The 25646-nt window shown below is 47.3% G+C and overlaps 1 protein-coding gene across 1 annotated transcript in view; it reads left to right on the forward strand.

The window, feature by feature from the left end:
• Window positions 1-23087, forward strand: part of Susd5 (sushi domain containing 5) — a 45984-nt gene extending 22897 nt beyond the window's left edge. The window contains exons 4-5 of the mRNA XM_051140398.1: window positions 5045-5233; window positions 21683-23087. Of these exons, the coding sequence (XP_050996355.1) occupies window positions 5045-5233; window positions 21683-22971 (1478 nt within the window). The 3' untranslated portion in view covers window positions 22972-23087. The remainder of the gene's footprint in view (window positions 1-5044; window positions 5234-21682) is intronic.
• Window positions 23088-25646: the final 2559 nt, after the last annotated feature.

The raw sequence follows: 25646 nt of genomic DNA on the forward strand, positions 1-25646 counted from the left end.
ATGCCCTTTACTGTCCTTTGCACTCATGTGCACAAGCCTACACCCAGATGAATAAATACAGATGATTAAATATAAAAAAAAAAAAATCTAAGTAGCTGGGTTATCAGCTTTGGAAACCTAGATGAAATGAGCCTGTTCACTGAAAGAACAGTCTAGCAAAGCTGTTAAGAAGAAAGGAGCAATCTCACTGAGTCTCTGTCAAAGAACAGAATAAATAATAACCCTGAAACAGAGCATCAGGCACAGATGGGCCCGGGCACTTAAGGGAGAAATTATGCTGATTCTCTACAGAATTTTCCAGACATTAAAAGCAGAAGGAATACTTCCTAATTCATTCCATGAGGCCATTATTACCTCCAAACCAAAACCAGACAAGACATTCCAAGAAAAGAGGCACACAGACCAATATGTCTCATGAGCGTAGACAAGAAAACATTAGCAAATCCAATCTAATGAGAGATAAAAGAATTACACAAACCAAGTGTGGTGACATGCCTGGAATCCCACCATTCCAGAGACAGAAGCAGAGGCAGGATGCAGAGGAAGAGGAATCACAAATTTGAGGTCAGTCTGGGCTATGTAGTAAGACCTTGCTCCGTGTACTCATCCCCACCCCCAAAATTACAGGAGCTGGGAAGATGGGTTAGTGGATGAGAACACTTAACTCTGCAAGTATGAAGACATGGGTTTAAATTGCACATGTTTGTTGTACCAGAATTTGGGGTGGAGACAGGGGGACCCGGGGAGCTTGCTGACCAAGCATCATACTGAAGCTCCAGGTTTAGTGAGAGACCACGTTTCAAAGCTATAAGGCAAAGAATGTCCTGTGCTGGTCTCTGTATGTGCACACATAAACACCTGGACCTACACACACACATACACACACACATACACACACACACACACACACACACACACACACACACACACACACACACTGACCAAGTAGGATTGACCTGACCTGACCTGGTTTCACACTAAAACAATTGATATAATCCATTACATCAATGGACTACAGAAGAAAAATCACGTGACTATATTGTGTTGATCCATGAGGAGAGCAGTTGATCAGATCCAGCTCCCGTGTATGAAAAAAATAAACTTATCATCAGTACTGAAGTAGAGAGGGGCTTTCTCACGTTGACATTGACCGTGTAGCCAGGTGGGTGGTGCACTCCTTTAACCCAGCACTCCGGAGGCAGAGGCAGGTGTTGGCTCTGTTTTCTTAACAATTAAACTTTATTATACAACCCAACTAGCTTACACAAGAAGGAAAAAAGGTTAAAGGGACAAAAGAGTGAACCTTCCAGTATCCATTCCACGGGACGGGTCCTTAGGTATCTCTCTGGCCCGCGTGCTGGTCCAGCCTGTTTGCTGCTCCGCACACGCTCAAGCCAGGTCTGAACCTGTAGTTCTCTCCTCCCCACCTGCCTGAGTCACGTGGGAAGGGCGGTCTCCTTCTCCCGTTGAGGGTCAATTAGAAAAACAATAGTCCAGGTGGGGTTCCCAGGTCTGCTTTCTGAATTCCAGGCCCAGGATGGCTCCACTCAGTCTGCCACAAGGTATTTATGGGGTGCTCCAAGGGTAAAGCCCACCAAGATTGCTTCCACCTGTGACAACGCTTAATCCTTCCCACAGGCAGGAGAATCCCTGTGAGTTTGAGGCCAGCCTGGTCTACAAAGTGAGTCCAGGACAGCCAAGACTACAAGAGAAACCCTGTCTCAAAAATCAAAAATCAAAAAACAAACAAACAAACAAAAAACCCCTGCTGCTCATGTTTTCCTGAACGATGAGATCAAATCTTTCCCAATCAGATCAGAACTCTCATCCCTGCTTTCCAACACCAACGGGAAGTTACAGCTAGTACTGTAGGAAATAAGTGGTAGGTAGAGGTGGGTGAAGAGACTGCTAAGTGGCTAAGAGCTTGTACTGCTCCTCTAGAGGGCCCGAGCTCGGTTCTCAGCACCCACATCAATTGGTTTATGACCGCCTGCTTGAAACTCCTGCTCCAAAGAATACAACATACATATGCACCCACCCCCACACATACAAGTACACATAATTAAGAATATTAAAAATCAGCCATGTGGTGGTGGTGTATGCCTTTAGTCCCAGCACATGGAAGGCAGAGACAGGAGTTCAAGGCCAGCCTGGTCTACAAAAGTGAGTTCAGAACAGCCAGGACCGTTACACAGAGAAACTCTGTCTTGAAAAACCTTAAAAAAAACAAAATAATCATCAACATCAATCTTTTAAAAGTAAAATAAAAGATAGGCAGACCAGTAAAGAAAAGCTTCATTTCTATCAAAATAGCCAAAATCTAAAACTCTGGCACCCTCAAGTTCTTGCCAAGGCATAGACAACAGTTAGTAGGAATGAAAAATTTCTCATTTATGTTGGAAGACAGTTTGGCAATCTTACTAAATTGATATTATTTTGTTTGGGATGATATATTTATATGTGCACTTGTGTGTGTGAGTGAAGGCCAGGAAATCATCTCAGGTGTTATTGACATTGTTTTTGAGACAGGGTTCCCCCCCTTTTCTCCCCTGAAACTCACCAAGTAGGCTGAGCCAGCTGGCTGGCCAGGCCAGGCAGCCCTTGGGGATCTACAGTACCTGTCCCTGCCTCTGCAAAGCTGGGACAGCACAAATGTACCACCCCACCCATCTTTTGTAAGTGAGTGCGAGGGTTGAACTCAGCTCCTGATTTATCCTCTGAGTCTTCTCCCCAGACCCCATTTTGATACTCGACATGATTCAGTGGTTGCCAAGGTTGTGGGAGGGAGGAAGTAAGTACACCATAAATGCTTTTTAGACCAGAAAGGGAGCAGCTTGAGGGAGAGAAGTAGCATGTAGGAATTCCTGAGGAAGGGAGCAGCTTGAAGGAGAGAAGTAGCATGTAGGAATTCCTGAGGAAGGGAGCAGCTTGAGGGAGGCAAGTAGCATGTAGAAATTCCTGAGGAAGGGAGCAGCTTGAGGGAGGGAAGTAGCATAGGGCATTCTTGAAGAAGGGAGCAGCTTGAGGGAGGGAAGTAGCATGTAGGAGTTCAGTGTGCCGTCCTCTCAATTTTGCTGCAAATCTAAAATACTTAAAAAAAAAAAAAAGTACATTAACTAAAAAACAAAAAACCAGAGTTTTCAGGATTGTCATTTGTGTTAAAAAAATATACAGATGTTGGCCCAGTGAGATGGCTCAGCAGGTAAAGGAGCTTACAGCCAAGCCTGACAGCCTTGAGTTCCATCCCTGGGAGCCACACAGTAGATGGAGAAAACAGACTGCCCAAACTCTTCTGGCCTCTACACATGCCCCATGATGGATGCCCACACACATGCACATGTATAGACATAAAATAAGTAAGTGTTAAGCAGATGTTTTTTATGTAATTTTGAATCTCAGGCTCTATGTATGAGACAAAAACATGTGGAATTTGTCTGAGTCTGGCCTCTTTTGCTTAACATGATGACTTCCAGTTGTGCCCTTCTCCCTGAAAATGTCATGGGTTCGCGTTCCTCTATGGCTGCATAAAATTCCCTTTGTGGGAAATGGCTTGGCTGCTAAATGTGCTCACCATGTAAGCATGGGTAACAGAGGTCAGATCCCTAGAACCGCACAAGTGCCAGGTGGACACCGTGGCCTGCCTTCAGTCCCGGACTCTGAAGGCAGAGACGAGGCATCTCCAGAACAAGCTGGCTAGTAAGACTAGCCAGATGGTAGAGCAGTGGGTCTGACTGAGAATCCCCGCCTCAAGGAGTAAGATGAGAGAGAGAGAGAGAGAGAGAGAGAGAGAGAGAGAGAGAGAGAGAGAGAGAGAGAGAGAGAGAGAGAGAGGGTGTCCTATGTGCGCACACATGCACATGAATGCATGCATGCATACCACACAGACGCAAGAGAAATAAATTTCCATCCTGCCATTTTCTTTATCCATTCAAACTGTTGTATGTATGTAGTTTTGTACATGTGCATTTATATATGTGTAGAAAATATTTCTATTTGCATGTATTTTGTGTATGTGGCTGCTCTGGTAGCCTTGTTTCCATCAGCTATCAGACAGATGTATTTATGTAAACACGCATCTAATAAGCACTTCGGCATGCACGTCGGTCTCTTAACGACACACTGACTCCTCCTTCTAAGGCAAAAGCTGCTGCTGCTAGGATTGTCTGCCAGAGTCACCAAGGAGCCTCAGAGGGATCCTGGTGTCTGGCAATTTAAAAATACAAGTTGTAGCACTTGGCACCACATTGAGTCATTCAACAAGCTTTTTTTTTTTTTTTTAAGTGCCCCCTCCCTGTCAGGCATTCTGCCAGGCCATGAGTTAAGTGAGCTCGTCCCTAAGATCCCAGTGCTGGTTGTAGGTGGTACTCAGGAGACAGGCTGTGGGGGTTCTCTCTGCAGGTTTTTTATTTTTTTATTTTTTCCTCATAGGCTGGGAAAGCTCTGTATAATTTGTGTGTCTATCAGTTGACATGATGCTGGGGTGGAGTGCTGCAGGAAGCCCCTGAGGAAGGCTTTCTTTTGGCTAACTGTCTGAGGGTGCTGTCCATACATGGTGAAGGAGGCTCAAGGCTCCTGCATCCCCAGTCAGCATGCGCGCTCTCTCTCTCTCTCTTCATCCCTCCCCCTCTCCTTCTCTGCCTCTCTGTCTCTGTCTCCCTGTCTGCGTCTCTTTCTCTCTCTCTCTCTCTCTTTCTCTCTCTCTCTCTCTCTCTCTCTCTCTCTCTCTCTCTCTCTCTCTCTCTCTCTCTAGTCCTGACTATCTTAGAACTTGCTAAGTAGACAAGGATGGCCTCGAACTCACAGAGATCCTTCCGCCCCTGCCTCCCAAGTGCTGAGATTAAAGGCTTACGCCACCATGTCCCTCTACTTTCTCCTTTGTATTCAGTCCTGGACCACAGGACAAACTTCAGTTAACCAAATCTCAGCAATCCCACACAGACACACCCAGAGTTCCATTTCCATAGTGATTCTAGACCCAATCAGGTGAACAAGGCAACTACCGCACTTCAGAGGCGCTGACCTGTTACTGCTTTTCCTTCCTCAGAGAGGCCCTGCGGAGACCCACCGTCCTTCCCACACACCATCCTCCAGGGCCGCACGGGCTTGGAGATGGGGGACGAGCTGCTGTATGTGTGTGCTCCAGGCTCTGTCACAGGCCATCGAGAAGCTGCCTTCACCTTGCTGTGTAACAGCTGTGGGGAGTGGTACGGACTGGTGCAGGCCTGTGGGAAAGGTAAGCGCCATTTGCCTACATGGAGCCCACACAGGGCTTGTAGACAGCAGCCCTTCCCACCGCAAGCATTGAGAGCCTCTGTACCTGGGAATATGAGTGCTTGGGGGATTTCAAATGTGGCGTGTGGGCAACCACACCCTTCAGCTATATTCCAGACTGAAGAGTTAACAACCCCTCCTCCAATCTTTTCTAAGAAGTGTCTTGATCCTAGGCTAATGTGCTTTCTTTTGTTTATTGAGACAGGGTTTCTCTGTCTACCCCTGGCTATCCTGGCTATGTTGGCCTTGAACTCAGGGATATGCCTGTCTCTGCCTCCAGAGTGCTGGGATTAAAGATGTGCGCCATCACTACCCAGCTCTTCTCTTTCTTTCTTTTTCTTTTTCTTTTCTTTTTGTTTTGTTTTGTTTTGTTTTTTGTTTGTTTGTTTTGTTTTGTTTTCGAGATAAGGTCCCTCTGTGTTAGCCTTGGCTGTCCTGGACTCACTTTGTAGACCAGGCTGGCCTTGAACTCACAGCAATCCACCTGCCTCTGCCTCCTGAGTGCTGGAATTAAAGGCGTGAGCCACCATGCCTGGTTTATTTCTTAATTTGATTCATATTATGGTTATAGGTGTTTTGCCTGTGTGTATGTCTGTCAATCCAGAGCTCGCCAATATAAGCAGAAATGGTCTTGCTAGCCAGCTTGCTCTGTCTCCACCTCCTTAAATTAAATTAGAGATAGACCACTGTGGCCACCCAGCATTTACAGGAGTTTCTGGGCATCCAAACTCAGGTCCTCACACTTGGACGACAAGCACCTTAACCACTGCGCCATCTCCCCAGCCCTGATGCAGTATTATATTTCAGACAGTTTGCCCTCAAATGTCCTGTAGATCACGAAGGAATTATGATGGCTGCTGGGATAGCGTTAGGACCCTGCAATCCAGCCACATCATCTGAAGTGTTGGTTTGTTTTGTGTCTCCACTGTTAATTACTATCCATAGTGTGGTACAGCCCGTATGTCAGCCGGCCAGAGGGGACATTTGGCTTGTTTTCATTTTGTGGCTGTCAGGAACTGTGCACCATGAGTTGTCATCCATGTCATTTGGTTCTCAGGAAGTGTCTTGTCACTGTCTCCTGTGAGTGGGCCTGTCCAGCTTTAGTGGTTGCTCAGCAACGGTTTTCAAGACAGGGTCCATCAGGTGACCCCCTGGTGTTTGCTACTTTCCTTGTCGCTGTGACCAAATCTCTGACAAGAAGCCACTTAAGGGAGGAGGGGGTGATCTTGGCTCTATGTTCAAAGGGACACAGACTGCCCCTGTGAGAAGGTGTGGTTGGCAGGAGCAGGGAGCATGTAGACATGTGACACCCACAGTCAGGAGGCAGGGCAGGGTGTTCAGCTCACCTTCTTTTTCATGCAGTGGAGCACCTCAGCTCACAGAGTGGCACCGCCACATATAGTGTGGCTCCTCTCACCCCAGTGAACCCGAGATGGAGAATCTCTCAAAGACTCGGCCAGAGGTTTGTCTCATGTGGAACTGTAGATCCCGTGGCGCTAGATCAATCAGCCGGCACACCCTCCACCAGAAGTGCCTGGTAGCTCATGCTCCATACTCCCAGCAGCCTTCAGTGTTGCCACGGTGAACTCAGCCAAAATATCCACCCACCGACGGTAGTGAAGTCTTGACGTGTCAATCCAGCAGTAAACTTTCCTCATGTCAATTGTCGCCTGAAACACTTTGCCAAGTTTCCTAATTGCTTAGAAATGGTCACCTACAGCCAGGTGGTGGTGCACGCCTTTAATCCTAGCACTCGGGAGGCAGAGGCAAATGGATCTCTGAGTCTGAGGCCAGCCTGGTCTACAGATTAGAGTTCCAGGACAGCCTGGGCTACTCAAAGAAACTCTGTCTCAACAAAACAAATAAAAACAAAAAAGAAAGGAAGGAAGGAAGAAAGGAAGGAAGAAAATAAATAAATAAATAAATAAATAAATAAATAAATAAATATTCATTTATATACCATAGGTCTTCTTATGGGGCATTCATGATTAATATTCTATAATGATTTTTTCCAGTTTGGGGGCAGTTAGCTCATTTACAAAATGCTCGTCTGGCTTGTGGGAAGCCCTGGGTTTGAGTTCCAGCAAGACAAACATGCATGTGTGTGTGTGTGTGTATGTGTGTGTGCACATGCCATGGCATGCAAGTGGTGGTCCCAGGACAGCTTGCAGGGATCATCAGCTCTTTCCCTCTACCCTGTGGGTCCTGGAGTCAAACTCAGATCCTCCTCAGGCTTAGGTCGTGAGCACTTCCACACACTGAGCCATCTCCCCCACCTTGTTTCTTTTTCTTCTTTTTTTCTGAGATAGGGCTTCTCTACATATTTCTGGCCGTCCACTCACTAGACAGACCACAGCTGGCCTCAGACTCAGAGATCACCTGTCTGTGTCACCAGAGTGCTAGGTTTAAAGGCGTATGTTACCACACCCAGGCCTTGTCTTTGGGTTTTGTTTGGTTTTGGTTTTTTTCTTGAGACATGGTATTAATCAGATTTTTTTTCTTTGCCAACTAAGAATTAAAAAGCAAGAGTTTACATAGGGTTGGATCTAGGACTGAGGGCTTCATGAATGCTAAGCAAGCATTCTACTAAGTGAGCTACACTCAGCCCATGAAGAGAGCTGTTAAAAATAAACATTCTGTCCCTGTCTGTGGCTTAATTTTGTCTCTCTTCAGAGCACATTCTAATGAATTTTTTTGTTGGTTTTTTAAAATTCATTTTATAACTTTCCAGAGGGTGGTTTAGCCATAGATCACCTGCAAACTCTGTGGACTATTACAAACTTTTTGGTATTAGGTAAATAAATTATATGAAGTCAATTAGATTCCCATTATAAATGCCATTTTTTGTCAGCATAGATGTTAAAATTCCCTGTGAAATTATTACAGAGGTGTTTAAAGCCATTACCTCCACTTGCTTGTTAGAGAGGTGGACAGGTGCTGGAGGGTGCTGCCCACCGACTGTCTAGCATCCACCCTCACCCAGACTCTTAATATTTCCCAAAGGCGCTGAAATTGTACCTTCCTGTGAGCCACACCCATCTTCCAAATAGATGGTTTACTGGCCCGGGGAAAATGAGAGCTAAATGCAGGTTTTGTGTGTTCTAGAAGGTGTTTATTTTCTCACCACAGTGTGGACTCAGAGCTTGCAACTGATGCTGGCTTCTATGCCTGGCTGCTTACAGTTGCCCTTACTCTGAAGATTTAGCATTTAAATGTCTGTGTCCTTGTAAGAAATTGTGTGTGAGCCGGGTGGTGGTGGTGGTGCACACCTTTAATCCCAGCACTTGGGAGGCAGAGGCAGGCAGATCTCTGTGAGTTAAGGCCAGCCTGGTCAACAAAGTGAGTCCAGGACAGTCAAGGCTACACAGAGAAACCCTGTCCCAAAAAACCAAAGAGAAAGAGAGAGAGAGAGAGAGAGAGAGAGAGAAAGAGAGAGAGAGAAAGGAAAGGAAAGAAAGAAATTGTGTGTGTGTCTGCAGAATTCCTTTACCAACATGGTCATGGTGGCATGTACCTGTAATCACAGCCCTTGGGAGGTGGGAACAAGAAGAGCAGGCATTTAAAGGTCAGCCTTGACTGAATAGCAAGTTCAAGGCCATGAAAATATGTTTGAAAAGAAACAGAAAAGCCTGGGTGCATTGGGGTGGAGGGGTGTCACTCAGCTGGTAGAGTGCTTTCCCGGCACCTGTGAGGCCAGGGGTTAGCTCCTCAGGACTGCAAACCTGTGTGTGGCGACACACACCTGTGATCTCAGCAGCTGGGAGGTGAAGGCAGGAGGATCCCGAGTGCAATGCCATTCTCAGTTGCATAGTGAATTCTAGGCCAGCCTAGGATTGGGGAAGATTGTTGTTTGTTTCTTTTGTTTGTTTAGAAGAAGGAAAGGAGAGTGGGCGGAGAGGAAAGACAAGACAAGTTTAAGGTAGGGCAAGCCAGTCTCCTGACTAACAGACTTTCAGAAAGCATAATTGGAACCCATGGAACTTGGGCATGTGTGTGGGGACTGGTGGTTTACTCAGTCCATAGGGTACTAAAGTAGCATATATGATGCCCTAGGGTTGATCCCGAGCACCATATAAACTGTGCATGGTAGCACACACCTGTCACCCCAGCACTTGGGAGATGGAAGCAGGAGGCTCTGAAATTCAAGGTCACCTCTGCTACACAGCGAGTTAGAGACCGATCTGGGCTACAAGAGACAGTCTTAAAACAAGAAGTAAACAAACATGTGGAACTTAGGGTAGAAGGTCCCAGTGGCCTTTTGGGGTCTTGGGGCTTACCATGGAGATGAGGGCTAAAGGTTTGAGTCCCCAGGTTTTCTGCTTCAGCCATTCTTTCCCACTTTGGCCACGCGGAGTGTATGGTCTCTTCTGGAGCCAGGGGCGGGGGCCACGGGACCACTTCACCCTGAGGTCAGGTGACAGCCGTGGTACTGGAGGACACAAAAGACAAGAACGAAGAGAAGAGAGTCTGAGAGCCAAGAGGACCACAGGGGCACTTTAGGAGGCCAACAGTAGGTTCCTGACACAGGGGTGGGAGCTGTTCTCATTGTACCATTGGCCTAGAAAGAAAAATGGCCCCAAAGAAGGACACGGGCTTGGCATGGTGAGAGCCCGATAGAAACCAGAGCCGGCATGGAAATCTGTGGCATCCATGCTTAAAGAGCGGAGCATGGAGGTTTTCTGTGATCAGAGCACCAGCCAGTTCTAGCTAGATACGGAGCACAGAGGAGCGGCGTGCCAGACAACGCTGCCAACCTGGGAGTGGAAACCAAGATGTGTGGATTTGGACAGGAGAGTGGAAGACTGAATAGCTAGATCCAGACCAGGGCTCTAAAGCCAAAGCTAGAAACACCAGCATGTGAGGGAAGAAACAGCTGGCCAGTTAGCTTAGTGGTCAGGGCTTGCCAGAGCCCGGGAACACCTGGGCTGAATCCAGAAGAGAGAGAGTTCTCATCCTTTCAGGAAAGCTGAGAGAGGTGTTCTGTCTTCAGCTCGCCTCAAATCCCCATCATTTAAATACCTTAAATAGGCAATCTTAAAAATGACAAGAGTTGCCGTGCGGTGGTGGCACACACTTTAATCCCAGCACTCGGGAGGCAGAGGCAGGCGGATCGTGGTGAGCTCAAGGCCAGCCTGGTCTACAAAGTGAGTCCAGGACAGTCAAGACTACACAGAGAAACCCTGTCTTGAAAAACCAAAAAATAAAAAATACAAATAAAAAAATATGACAAGAGTTAGAGCTGATGATATGGCTCAGTGGTGGAGGACTTAGCACCAAGCCTGAGCGAGGACTTGCCTTTAATCCCAAGAACCCACATGGCAGAAAGACAGATCTGACTCCCAAATGTCCTCTGACCTCCAAATATGTGCACACGCTCGCACACACACACGTGTGCATGCATGCGCACGCACACACACACACACACACACACACCAAATACACACAGAGAATAAATAAATAAATAAATCGAGCAAGCAGAACAAGCCATCACCACCCCTTGGACAGCCTGCCTTACTTGCCAGCTCCACCACAGTGTCTTCCCTGGTCTCCTCCAGGAGAAGTGGGGATTAGAACGTGGCAGTCAGTGGTAGTGCACACCTTTAATGCCAGAGCTCAGGAGGCAGAGGCTGGAGCATCTCTGTGAGTTCAAGGGTCCTGATGGTGGATGGAGAATGTGCCCTTGGTCTTCCTCCTTACCCCTCTTAATTAGGTCATAGCTGCACTGCAGTCCTGGTGCATCCCCCACTCACCAAACCCACTGAATACAAGGGTCACAGTGCCTTCTGCAAGCTGGGAAGCAGTGTACGTTCCTTAGCTTTCATTTCCTTGGTGTCTGCGGGTTATTACATCCACTGAGCCCTTCTGTGCAGAATGTGACTCCCTTGCACGTCCTTGGCAACACCAGCTTCTTGGCTGCCTCCTCATCCTCTGCCTCCTGGGCTCCTTGAGGCACCCAGTGACTAGCAATTGCTTTGGCTTAGCTCTAGAGACATGTCATTGAGACGCTGCCCGATGATAACACGTGACATGGGTCAGTCCACTTGACAAGGATGACTGGTTCCTTATCCAAACCCCTGTGCACCCAGACCCAGCCATTCTCAACCTAATTCCCCAAGTGACTGTCCTCCAATTTGAAGCAGTTCCCTTATTTTAAAAAAGTAAAAGGGTTGAGCACAGTGGCCCATGGCTGTATTCCCAGCACTCGGCCAGCCTGGTTTACAAAGTGAGTCCAGGACAGCCAAGGCTACACAGAGAAACCCTGTCTCACAAACATGACAGTAAGCAAAATATTTGCTGAAGATCTATATGTCTGTATGTATATGTGTGTCTGTGTGTGTTTATTTTGTTTAGGCCTTTTTGCATTTATTACATTTGTTATTTACTTATTTTGCGTGGGAGTGGGTGCCACGGTGCACATGTGGAGGTCAGAGGACAACTTGCAGGAGTGGGTTGTCCCATGCAGGCCCTCAGAGCTAGCAGCAGGTACCATTACCCTGTGAACAGTTTGACTTCGCATTATCATGGTTCCTAAGGGTCTTTTGTTTGTTTGCTTTGGGGATAATGTCTCCTGTTGCTCAAACTTGCCTAGTGCTCAGTATGAAGCTGAGGATATCCTTGAGGTCCTGATCCTCCAGGCTGCACCGCCACAGGCTGAGGTTACAAACGTCTGCCTCCATGCCTGGCCTCCTCCGGCCTTTCCTTTTCACACCTTTGGTCTGTTCAGCCATGGACACAAGACATATCCTATTAGGCACTGAGAAAAGAGCAGTTCCAAATGTCTGTCCCACACCATCTCCATCCGGTTTAAGGCTTAACTTACTGTAACAAACTACCTGTGTAAAATATGAAATTATCTTAGTTATCCCAGGTAGATACACCTGAGAACCCAGTGTCACAATCAAAGAACACCAAGGTTGGGGAGATGGCTCAGTAGTTAAGGGCACTGGCTGCTCTTCCGGAGGATCCAGGTTCAGTTCCCAGAATCCACATGGAGGCTCACAACTGTCTGGAACCTCACCTCAGGTGGGTTTTGGGAAATGAATTTGGGCCCTTTTTGGACTCTTCAGGAACCAGGCACGGACATGGTGCACAAACATACATGCAGAAAAAACACCCACAGGCCAAGCATGGTGGCGCGCATACCTTTAATCCCAGTACTTGGGCGGCAGAGGCAGGCGGATGGCTGTGAGTTCAAGGCCAGCCTGGTCTATAAAGCAAGTCCAGGACAGCCAAGGTTACACAGAGAAACCCTGTCTCAAAAAAAAAAAAAGAAAAGAAAAGAAAAAAGAAAAAGAAAAAGAAAAAACACCCGGAAACAAAAAATTAAAATGTTAAAAACTCAAAACATCTCCATCACCCCAACTTGCCCACCTCCCCAACTTGCCCCTGGACCTCTCTACAAATGGCATTTTACATTCTCCTTTTGTTTAGTCTTTGTAAGTGTGAGTATATTAATGGCTAGCTCCAATGTACAGATGGGGAAACTGCGGTTCACAAAGCTTCTTTGGCTTACCTGTGTCACACAGACAGAGAAAAGAAAATGACAGCGCTTGGATTTAAAGGAGGTCTGTGTCATTTCAGTGTCATCATAGACTAGGGGCGTCTCTGGCCGAGAACCTCAAAAATCCTAGCAATTAGGGTCAGGAGCTCACTCCCAAACTGTCTTCTCCTTGAGCACGCGCGCACGCACGCGCGCGCGCACACACACACACACACACACACACACACACACCCTTTTGCTCTCATTTTGGAAGGCGTTCTTTTGGTTTCTTAAATCAACTTCAGTCTCTGTTTTTCTCTGCCATTTGGGCTTCATTTTCCTCATTGACTCAAACATGAGCCCAAAGCTGAATTTAGAATCCCCTCATCAATATGACCATATTTGCCCAGAGGTCCACTGAGCCACTAGTTATTTCTGGCACGCCTGGATGTCTTTTTTTAAAAGGACTATTTTTAAAGACTGGGTAACCAGGACTAGAGAGAGGACAAAGAAAAAATCTATGTGTCGGTTTCCCAAAAATGTGACCTGGATGACAAGGATGGAAAGTGGTGGCATCAACAGAGCCCTGAAGCTCTGGGCTCCTCCTGGTCACCAGCCCCTGGCCACATCTCTATGAGAACTACAGATGTAGCCGGGCAGTGGTGGCGCATGCCTGTAATCCCAGCACTCAGGAGGCAGAGGCAGGTGGATCACTGTGAGTTCGAGGCCAGCCTGGTCTACAAAGTGAGTCCAGGACAGCCAAGGCTACACAGAGAAACCCTGTCTCGAAAAACCAAAAAAAAAAAAAAAAAGTGGGGTGGGGGAGGAGAGAAAGGGGGGAAGAGAGGGAGAGAGGAAGAGAGGGAGAGAGAACTACAGATGTGCAAGTAAACATGGGTGGCTACTGGGGCTGGGAGTGGGGACGGAGGGGAGGGAGAAAAGGGAGAGGAGGAAGGTCAGAGAGATGCCAAGAACAGATCCCATAGGCTGACTAAGCCAGGGCATTACTTATCTAGTTTTCTGTGGTTCTCTGTGTATGGGTGTGTGTTTGTGTGTGGATGGACACATGTGTGTGCATGGAGAGCAGAGGACAACTTAGGGTGCCACTCCTCATGAAATGTGCATGAGTGTATGTCTGTGTTGTGCGTGTCACATGTGTGGACACCCTGTAGAAGCCAGAAAAGGGGAGTAGGAGTCTCCAGAGCTGGAGTACAGGGTGGTGGTGAGCCAAGTGACAAGTAGCAAGCGTTCTTAAGGCCCGAGTCATCTTTAAAATGTTATTGGTTTGTTTGTTTGAAACCTGCTGTCTCACTGGGCTGGAATTCAGGAAGTGGGCTGAGCTGGGCAATCAGTGAGGCCCAGGAACCTCCATCTCTTGGCCACAGTTCTATTGCTGTGAAGAGACACCATGACCAGTGCAACTCTTATAAGAGGAACGCACTTGACTGGGGCTTGCGTACAGTTTCAGATGTTTAGTCCACTGTCCACACGGTGGGGAGCATGGTGGCACGGAGGCAGATGCAGTGCTGGACAAGCACCTGGGAATTCTACATCCAGATCCAGGAAGAGAGCGATGCTGGGCCCGCCCCTAGTGACACACTTCCTCCAGTGAGGCCACGCCTCCTAACCACTCCCTGATGACCAAGCATTCAAATAGATGAGCCTGCAGGGGGCCAGTCCTACACCAACCACCCCACCATCTATCTCTACCTCCCCAGTGCTGAGCTTCCAAGAGTGCATGCCCCACACCAGCATTTTGAGCTGAGTTCTGGCAATAGAATCTAGGTCCTTGATCTAACAAGGCCTGAGTCATTAATCCAGTGTTATTGATTAGGTTTTGTTCATTTTTATCCACTGGACAAGAATAAGACCACTATCATAGTTTTTTGAGTCAAATTCGAAGCGAGTTTTGTTAAATACTGGCCAGGTCCATACCCAGGGTTCCCAAAGTATCGAAGCAAATTACATTAGTCAGGGACTTATAAAGGCAAAGAATCCAGGCGGTTGTGCACTCCCCCACTTTCATCCAATCAGCGTCAAGCATACACCTCGACCTACGTCTTGCCTACATGGGACCAAGCATACCCTGTGAAGTTGGAGCAACTGAGCTTGCTCACAGAAGTGAAAACACAAGGTTTGCTATCTTACACTATGCCTCCTGACTAGCCGGAGCTACAGGCAAGAGACACTCTGCATGGCTCAAGTGGAGATGTTTAGACATGATAGAGTCCCATGCAGTGTAACTGTACTGTATGTGAGGTTCATGGTCAACAGCTTCTGTAAGGGGATGCTAAAGGTCCTGCCTTGGCTGGGAGGGAGAAAGGGAAGTGAACACCTTGTTCCTTAAGGATGAGAGAGCCATGTACCTGGAAGTCCACTAAATAGATGCAGGACTGAGGCTGTTACAGGGCTCCTGGGGCCTCCCCTTTCCCCTGCTAGTCCTCTTTAGATGCCCGCCCATGCCTTCCCGGAACAAGAAGTTTCCGTCTCAGGAAGCTGCTTTTATCTTCCTCCTCTATCCCTCTAATTCCTTCAGACTTTTTAGCTGCTCTTACACAGGTAACACAGGGGGGCATCTCTGAGACACCAGGTGCTGATTTCCTTCACTGTGTGGCATCTACTCTCAATGTGTGTTCCTCTTTTTATTTTTTTGATTTTCAAGACAGGGTTTCTCTGCATAGCCTTGGCTGTCCTAGACTCACTTTGTAGACCAGGCTGGCCTTGAGCTCACAGAGATCTGACTGCCTCTGCCTCCCGAGTACTGGGATTAAAGGTGTGCACCACCACGCCTGGTTGCCACACCTCTCTCTTACTCCTGACTTCTGTGTTAGCAGTCAAATGTGAGCGCCCAGTGAATGGCCTGGTTTTGCTGGGAAACCCACAATGTTCTCTTCCTCTGGCCATGCTTGTGTCAGTTGCACGCTCCAGTAGAGCGAGCCATGTGTGGACCTAAGATGCTGAGAGTGAGGGCAGCATTGCAGTAAGAACACAGAGGGGAACTGAGAGAAGTCACACCTGAGTAGGAAAAGGCTGGCCTTCTGCCTCTCTGGGCCAGAATGTACCTCCTGGTTGAAATTCAGTCAGTAACAGACTTCGCTGTTTGCTGTGAGAAGAGCAGGCCTGGGATACTTTCTCACGAGGACGCTATTTGTAAAAACTTGATGGTCCTTTTCTTCATTTGAGATTTTGGGAAAACAGACACAGTGAGAGCTCTGTCTGAGCCAGGACCTTATGGGGCTTGGGAATCTGGGGACAGAAAGGGCTTGACTAGGGCCCTGGGAGAGACCATCCAGGGGTGCCCTAGCCACAGGGAGCCCCAAAGGCAGATACACATGTGTGTGTGCACAGGGGGAATGACCTTCCCCCATCCTTAACACCTCAGAGACTGTATACAAGGCCAGTGTCTCCTAGAGAGTGGGAGTGAGACCACAGCTCATCTGTTGTTCCTTCTGAAGATGCTTCTTCACTTGACAACACACTGAAGAATTCAGGATACGCTGGTGGCACACACCTTTATTCCCAGCACTCGGGAGGCAGAGGCAGACAGATCCCTGAGTTCGAGGTCAGCCTGATCTACAGAGTTCCAGGACAGCCAGAGCTACACAGAGAAACTCTGTCTAGAATATACACAGAGTGCAGGATAAATCACACAGGAGTTGAACAGTGGCTTTTCCAAGCACTGGAATTCACAGGCTCTGTCCACCTGACTGAGACTTCAGACCAAATAAAGCTTTATAAAAATGGCTTCTGACTGGGTTTGGCAGCACATGACTTTGCTCCCAGTGCTAGGAGACACAGACAGGTGGATCTCTGCGTTTAAGGCCAACCTGGTCTACATAATGAGTGCCACGCCAACCGGAGCTACATAGTAAAACCCTGCCTCAAAACACAAAATCAACGACAACAAAAACTTCCATGACTGACAAGATCAGAAGCCATGAGGGTGAACTTACTATTGTTTAGCTAAAGTGCTATGGTGCCAAGATGCCTTCTCAATATTTATCTTTATACCCATATAGACAAATGCTGGTGACAGGCCCTAGAGAAGCCTGTGTGTGTGTGTGTGTGCGTGTGTGCGTGTGTGTGTGTGTGTGCACTGCATGTGGATCCCAGAAAAGAACTTGGGGGCGGGGGGTTGACAGGAAGAGCCTTACTTGCTGAGCCAACTCACCAGCCGACTACTATTACATTGCTGTTGTTGTTATTATTATTATCATCATCATCACCATCATCATCATCAAATGGGACCCTGAATAAAAAAAGAAATAAAAGGAAAGGAATGTCGCTGGTTCCAGATTTCTGCACCAGGTAAATAAAAAGAAATAAAAGGAAAAAGAAAGAAACATGACTGCTCCTGGGTATGGGGAAGGAAGTTTATTGTAAAGGTGTGAGAGGGACATCTGGGAGAGTCCAGAGTGAACATGACCAGAGCCATGTAAGGATAGGGGGAAGGGGGGAGAGGGGAAGCAGGTGCAGCAGCCAAATGTGCAAAGAGGGCGGTTAACCAAAATGGTTGCCTTATACAAGGGAAGAGCAGCCCAGTGCCCTGGCCTGGAGAGTTTGGGTAGAGGAAGGGGTATGCCAGCCAGGAGGACCTGTAACAGGTAGGAACTGAGGGATGCTGGGAGAACCTGGGGCCGGGTCCGCTTTGATTGGTTAAACGGGGACCTCAGCCATTCATCCCAAGTTTGAAACCTAACAGACAGCATAAAAGAATCTGTGGGGTTGTGAGAAACTCCAAGTTCCTTTGCAATAAGATTTGATTTTGATGAAAATTTGCAATAAGGTTTGATTTTGATGAAAATTTACCTCTCTTCCTTTTTATGATGAATCTGCAAGCACTGGTCTACTGAGGCATTCCTGACACAAGAATGCACTGCGCTCGTGTGTGTGTGTGTGTGTGTGTGTGTGTGTGTGTGTACTCAACAATGGTGTCTTTTCAGAGGGCTGGGGACAAGCCATCTAGTCCCCATCTCTTGGCAGTAGGCCAGTACCCCCTTGTGTTTGGGGGCTGTGTGCTTCTGGAAATAGGGCTTCAGTTCTGAGTGGTTATAAAGCTGCTTTGGAGAGCAGTTGAGATGTGAGCTACTTCAGGCTTGCCTCCATGCCCATGCCAGAATAATTTACTCTTTCATTCCTTCAAATATGCCTCTGTGAGACAGACATGAGGATAAATATCTGTCATCTCAGCGATATAGAAGATTATAAATCATAGGCCAGCCTAGGTAAGATAGCAAGACCCCCCTTCTTCCCCGAAATAGGGCTTCTCTGTATAACCTTGGCTGTCTTGGACTCTTTGTAGACCAGGTTGGCCTTGAACTCAGAGATCTGCCTGCTTCTGCCTGGGATTACCCTGTCTTCTAAAAAAAAAAAAAAATGCTTTTTAGCTGGATGTAGTGGGTACATGCCTTTAATCCCAGCACTTGGGAGGCCGAGGCAGGCAGATCGCTGTGAGTTCAAGGCCAGCCTGGTCGACAAAATGAATCCAGGACAGCTAAGGCTACATAGAGAGACCCTGTCTTGAAAAACCAAAAAATAAAAAATAAAAATAAAAAGATTTTAAAAATACCTGCCATAGAGCTTTTTATCTCATCTTACAGATTCAGTGTCTGGATTCCTTCCTTTGAGCAGGCCATGGCCAGCGGCATAGCTTTTTCTTCCTAGCAGATCATCGTCTTCCACCTCTCCTGGCTTAACCAGCAATCAGGGGACTGGCTACATAGAGAGACCTAGTCTTTAAAAAAAAATTTAAAGTGGGCTTGGAAATCTATCTGGCACTTTCTCAGAAAATTGGGAATAGGGATTCCAAAAGACCCAGCTATTGGGCTGGAGAGATGGCTCAGTGGTTAAGAGCACTGACTGCTCTTCCAGTGGTCATGAGTTCAATTCCCAGCAACCACATGGTGGCTCACAACCATCTACGATGTGATCTGATACCCTCTTCTGGCTCGCAAAGTACATGCAGGCAGAGTATTGTATACATAATAATAAATAAATAAATCTTAAAAAAAAAAAAAAGACCCAGCTATTTCACTCCTTGGAATATACACAAAAAATGCTCCACCACACAGCAAGGACTTATGCTCAACCATGTTCATAGCAGTCTTATTCATAATAGTCAGAACCTGGAAACAGCCTAAATGTCCCTCAGTTGAAGAATGGATAAAGAAACTGTGGTATATTTACACTATGTGGTATATTTATACTACTCAGCTATTAAAAACAAAGAAATCCTGAAATTTGTGGACAAACGGATGGAACTAGAAATGATCATAATGAGTGAGTTAACTCAGAAGCAAAAAGACTCACATGGTATATACTCACTTATAATTGGGCACTAGCCCAAAAGGCATGTCCCACAAAAGTCTTAACTTACCAGGAGATTGGGATAGATGTGAGGACATCCTACTGAGACTTTAGGTAAGAGAAATATAGGAGATGGGGAAATAGAAGGACCCAGAAAGTCCTAGAAACCTACAAGAACAACATCTTGACAGGTGGATTGGGCCCCAGGGTGGTCTGCTCAAACTATTGCACTAACCAAGGACAATACAAGTAGTAAACATTGACCCCCTACTCTGATCTAGCCAATGGACAGGACATTCTCCACAGTTATGTGGAGCATGGGGACTGACTCTGACATGAACTCTGGTGCTCCATATTTGACCACCTCTCCTTGGTGGGGAAGCCTGGTGGCACTCAAAGACTAAGCAGGCTGCCAAGATGAGACTTGATAGCCTATGACCATATAGTGGGAGAGGAGGTCCCCCTTGGTCTGAGACCTAGGGGAGGGGAATAGGGTGAAAGCGGGAGGGAGGGAGGAACGGGAGGATACAAGTGAAGGGATAACAATTGAGTTGTAATCTGAATAAATTAATAAAATTTAAATTTAAAAAAATTAAAAGTGGGGGACACTCTTGTCCATTGGCAATCTTTCATGGCCTGTCAGTAAATGCTGATAGGGATGAACCTAACGTCTTTATTCCTGAGGCCCAAGATCTCTCCCAAGGCCTTTGTAAGTCTCCACCTGGATCCAGGACAACTGATCAGTTCTCACATAAAGTTTAAACGTTTTGTCATCCTGTCTTCTGTTGCTTTTTTTTTTTTTTTTTTTCCTTTTTCGAGACAGGGCCTTGGCCATCCTGGACTCACTTTGTAGACCAGGCTGGCCTCGAACTCACAGCGACCTGCCTGCCTCTGCCTCCCGAGTGCTGGGATTAAAGGCGTGCGCCACCACGCCCGGCCTTTCTGTTGCATTTTAAAGAACAGTTTATAAATGAAAACCTGCCGTTCACTCAGCACTGTGAGTGAAACCTCGTATACAACAGCCTTTGAACTTCAGCTTGAAGTAAGATTCTGGGAAAACTTCCTGTCCCCAGCCCCATCACTGAGGTTAGACATGTGTGGGCCTGACCCAATTTTGACTTATATTTACTCAGCATTTTTGCATCTTGTAGCGTGTGCATTTGCAGCTGAGGATGGCCTTGAGTCAGAAGACACCTTTGAATGCTGGGATAATAGGTCACATGATGCTAGAGATCAGACCCAGAGCCTTGAGTGCCTTACTGGTCACTGTTTGTAGTTGGCTTGATACAACTTTGAGTCACCCAGGAAGAGTGAATTTCCTTGACCAGGTTGGCCTATAGTGTGTCTATGGGTCACTGGCTTGATTGATAGGTATGTGGCCCTAAGTTGTGTGAGAAAGGTAGCTGATGTTCCAGGCCAGCCTGGTCTGCAAAGTTAGTCCAGGATAGCCAAGGCTAAACAGAGAAATCTTATCTCAAAAAACAAAAACAAAAATTAAAAAAAAAAAGAAGGAAAAGAAAAAAGAAAGAAAAGAAAAGAAAGGTAGCTGAGAGCCGGGCATGGTGGCACACACCTTTTAATCCCAGCACTTGGGAGGCAGAGGCAGGTAGATCACTGTGAGTTCAAGGCCAGCCTGGTCTACAAAGGGAGTCCAGGACAGCCAAGGCTACACAGAGAAACCCTGTTTCAAAAAACCAAAAGAAAGAAAGACAGACAGACAGAGGCAGGTAGGTAGATCTGAGTTTCCAGCAAGCCTAGTCTACATAGTGAGCTCCAGGTCAGCCAGAACTGCATAGTGAGACCCTGTCTCAGGAGGTGGAGATGGAGGAGCCAGCTGAGCATGGCCCCGGGGCATGCTGGGAAGCCGTGTTCCTCCATGGTTCCTGCTCTGATTTCCCTCAGTGATGGGTTGAGATCTGGAAACATGGGCTAACCAATTTCATTTGGTCACAGCATTTACCACAGCAACAGAAAGCAAACCAGGCTGTGTTTGCTAGCAAGCACTCCCCGCCCCCTCCACTTTTGAGACAGGGTCTCACTACATGGCTTAGACTCAGGCTCACGGCCCTTCCTGTCTCATTATCGCAAAGGTTGGAATTACTGGCAAGCACTGCCAACCCTGATTTTGTTGTTGTGGTTGTTATTCTTGGTGGTATCCTTAAAACTATTAGTTTCCTGAAAATCTTTTTCAAATGTTTTGTAGTATATAGAAGTATGCTTGTTTGTATTTCGTTTATTGTTTTTATTTTATGCTCATTGGTGTTTTGCTGGCATGCATGTCTGTGGGAAGGTGTCAGATTTTTGAGTTACAGACAGTTGTGAGCTGCCATGTGGTTGCTGGGAATTGAACCCAGGTCCTTTGGAAGAGCAGTACAGTGCTCTTAACTGCTGTGCCATCTCTCCAGCCCCAGTATGCTTGGTTTTTTTATACTTCATGGAGCCTCAGTGCCTATGGCAAGCTCTATATTTTAGGTATAATGGTCCGAATGTGCGTTCCTCAGGGGTGACTGTGACCCCCAAGCGACAATAATTGTATTCTCTTCCAGGTCCGTGCTCTGATCCCCTTCAGGTTTTCCACACCAACTTCATGCTTTTAGGTTTAATCAAGTTTCCCTTTCCCTCCAGATGAGGCCGAGGCTCATATTGACTATGAAGAAAATTTTCCTGACGACAGATCTGTGTCATTCAGGGAACTCATGGAAGACTCCCGGGCGGAGGGAGAAGAGGAAAAGGCTCAGGACGATGCCTCTGAAGAGACACCAAAACAAGATCGGCTGGTCTTCGCTTCTGCATCTAAAGAAAACGTAGCCCAGGAAAAAGCCTCTGTGCCAACCCCAGGCTTGCCCGGCGCTGGGGGCAGTGTCCACACAGACTGGCCAGGATCCCGCCTAAAACGGAAGTACTCGCTCTGGTTTCCGCCTGAGACGTTCCACAAGCCAGAGATGGAAAAGGAAGTGGGGGATGAGACCAAAGAGCCACTTCCTGCCAGAGACAACCACAGTGAAGGGAAGGTGGTGCTAGGGGAGTCTGAAACCGGGCTGGTCTATGCCACCACCTACAGCCCCTCGGAGCCATTTGTGGATAGGAATGACAAGGCAGAGGACCCAGTGGTGAGCAGCAGTGATGATTCCTGGCTAGATGGCTACCCTGTGACAGATGGGGCTTGGAGGAAGGTAGAGGCTGAGCGGGACGAGGATGGGGCCAAGGGGGATGGGTCAGTGGGACTGGATGAAGGCGTTTTCACGACTCCGGATCAGCCTGCTACGGAAGTTAGGGAGCACAAGAATGCCACCGCCACACTAAGAGAATCCGCGACACACAGTTCTATCAGGCCATCTCGAATGTTCGATGTAGAGACTCTGGTTCCGGGGCCCATGAATGTGTCTGAGACTGAGAGTCCCCATACCAGGGATGGTGGTTTGATTAAGTATCATTCAACTGTCCCTCAGAGAGTCCCCACGCAGCAGTTACCCATGGCCACCTTACCCTATGAACTCGCCACCTCCACCCAAGAGATTGTACCAACGACTCTCCAGCCGACACTGAAACGCACCCCCTCAACTAATGTGGAGGCCAGCCAGCCTCCAGCAGAGGCCACGGATCCTGAGGTTCAGGATAGCTTCCCATACCTGCTGTCTGAGGACTTCTTGGGACAGGCAGGCCCCGGGCCTGGTGCAAGTGAGAAGCTTCTTCCAACCTTGGCGCCATGTGTCGGGGATGAGTGTCCCGGCTTCAGGAAAGGCCCGGTGATCGCCACCGTTGTCACTGTCCTGTGTGTGCTGCTGCTCCTGGTGGTTGTGGGAGCAGTGTGGGGCTACCGCAGGTGCCAGCACAAGAGCTCTGTATATAAGCTGAATGTTGGGCAGCGGCAGACTAGACACTACCACCAGCAGATTGAGATGGAGAAGGTCTAGCCAGCCTCTGTCAGCACGGGCTCTCACAAAGCCACTTGGAGGAAGATAAACTGTGACTGGTCACATTGATAATCCTCAGGACCAGCAGTGGAAAGGGGTCACCCTCTAAGTCCAAGCTTTTCGTCTATGTGCTGAGAAGCATCTCTGGGGACACCCAGAGGACAGAAAAGGGGGTTGGTGTCTTCATAACATAGCTCAAGGTCTCCTCAACCATTCGCCCTGGAATTCATTGCCCAAAACCCAGATCTCTGCTTTGGCCCGATTCCAATATAAGGTTGAAGTGTTGCTGTTTTTAAAATCACCATTTGTTTCATCAGACTTTTGCCTTTTCATCTTTAGAGAGAGGATCGCAGACTCCGCACCTGAGATATTTGAAATAGTTTTGATAAACCGTGTGTATGAGGGCCGTGTTGTTAGGAGACATATGTCCAGCTGTGGAATGGAACAGGGAAGTGCAATGGTTATTTCCTCTTAGTGTAATGTTGCTGGGGACAAATGGGTCAAGAGCCGGAACATCGGTTTAAAATTTTGGAACTTTGTTGTTGTTGCTGTTGTTTTATTGTTGTTATTATTGTTGTTGCTGTTGAAATGGAAGAGAACTTAAAACTGACATTTTACCTTGGTATATGAGGAGTGAACAGGCACGTGCCCACCTCTGATCCTGCAGTTGTGGGGCAGCCCCCATTGTCTTTTTTTTTTTTTAAAGACAGGGTCTCTCTGTGTAGCCTTGGCTGTCCAGGACCCGCTTTGTAGACCAGGCTGGCCTCGAACTCACAGCGATCCACCTGCCTCTGCCTCCCGAGTGCTGGGATTATAGGCATGCGCCACAACGCCCGGCTCCATTGTCTTATTTTTAGCAACAAGGTGAACTTTGTGTTGGTGAGGATAATGTCTTGGCTTTGCTACCAGGGCTGGCAAAGACACCCCACCTCTTGGTTTCCTTTCTCAGGGTTAAATGTTCCTCTGAGTTCCAGTAGGAAGGGGAAAAAAATATTGCAAGAAGCCCCCAAGGCTGCTATCTCAATTATGGGTACCTGCTTGATGGAGAACAGCAAGAATGAAAACTATCATAGGACGCCCCAGCTGAGCCATCCCAGCCTTTGCTATCACAATGACCACAGAGTGGTGTCTCAACAAGTGTTGTTTCTAGAAGGACGGTCCTCGGACCAGTGGCACATCACCTGGTGATCTGTTGAAGAAGTAAATTCTTTAGTCTCACCCAGACTGAGGAAGCTGAGCCCCTGGAGCTGGGCCAGCTCTGAGCTCCGACCCTTCCTGCGGTTCCGAGGCGCACTCATGTTAAGAGCCACTGGTTTCTGGCTTCTGTGGTGAACTTGGAGTCCAGGAAGGCCTGCAGACAGGGAGGTGCGTACTGTGTGCGCCCTGTCTTGCTTGACCCAGGCTTCTCACAGCAGCTTGTGAAGTGTCACCTCCAGCTGTCTCCAGGGTGTTAGCTCAGAAGTGCGCGCGTCATGGTTTTCTATCTGAATCACCTTCTTGAAGGTGTAAAAGTGATGGAGACCATAATTTTTTTTCCCTGAGGAGCAATGGGAGTGTCTATTTTTGTATGGCACAAGAAATCCTGCTACGTGTTTTTGGTGGTGGTGGTTTTACAGTTGAAAAGTGGGGGAGGCGGGCAGTGGCTCGGTGGTGAAGTGAATGGCAGGTGCCAAGCCCTGGGTTCAGTCTCTCACATCACACACAAAAGTGGAGATGGTATTTTACCAAAGGAAGAAAAAAAGATCTCATGTATGTCTTCTGTGCTGTCATGTGATTGATGCAAGCTTTGGAGAACGGCAGGTCCAGGAGCTACAGAACGGTACACACAGTACAAAGTCTCACTGACCATCACTGGCCCAGCTAGACCACCCCTGCTGCAGAAGGGATGGAGAGAAGTGGAGAGGATGGTTTCTGTATGTAGCCAAAGAAGAACTCGACGGAGTAAACCCAGAGACTGTATATTTTTGAATTAGATTCTAATCTGAGATAGCATTTCTATTTTTTATGACTAGTTATGTAAAATAACTTGGTCTCCACACAGGGATTCTGTCAGTAACTCTAGTTAACCCAGAACCCTGAATTCATGCCCACAGTAAGTAGGTGGTATTAATAAAAGTGTATTAATGAGTTTGTTATAAGTTATTAACACCTGTCTGTGCACTCTTTTGTAGACATGGGGAGGAACCTCAGTGCACTAGCTCGTAATTTTACCAGTTTGCCGTCATCTAAATTAGTACAAATGAACATGAGGCTGCATGTTGGAAGGTCACGAGCAGCTCGATCACTGGGAACCCAAGTTGTCACTGCAAATGCTGTGAGAATGGTAAATGCTTATGAAAATGGAGAGGGATCTTGTTAATATAAAGTGTCTGATATATTTAAAATAAACAGCTATTTCCCCCAAACACTGGATAAATATATCTAATTTCTATATTACTGTAACATTTAAAAAAAATCATGTGTATATGTACAAGTGTGCTGTGTGTGCCTGTGTGACTGTGTGTGTGTGCATGTGTGACTGTGTGTGCATATGCCTGTATGCTGTGTATGCATGCGTGGCTATATATGTGCATGCGTGACTGTGTGTATGTGCAAATGTGACTGACTGAATGTGCCTACGTGCTGTGTGTGTATATGCATGTGTGCTGTGTATGCATGTGTGACTGTATGAGCAC

Source organism: Acomys russatus, chromosome 32 (assembly GCF_903995435.1).
Source record: "Acomys russatus chromosome 32, mAcoRus1.1, whole genome shotgun sequence".
Taxonomy (NCBI): domain Eukaryota; kingdom Metazoa; phylum Chordata; class Mammalia; order Rodentia; family Muridae; genus Acomys; species Acomys russatus.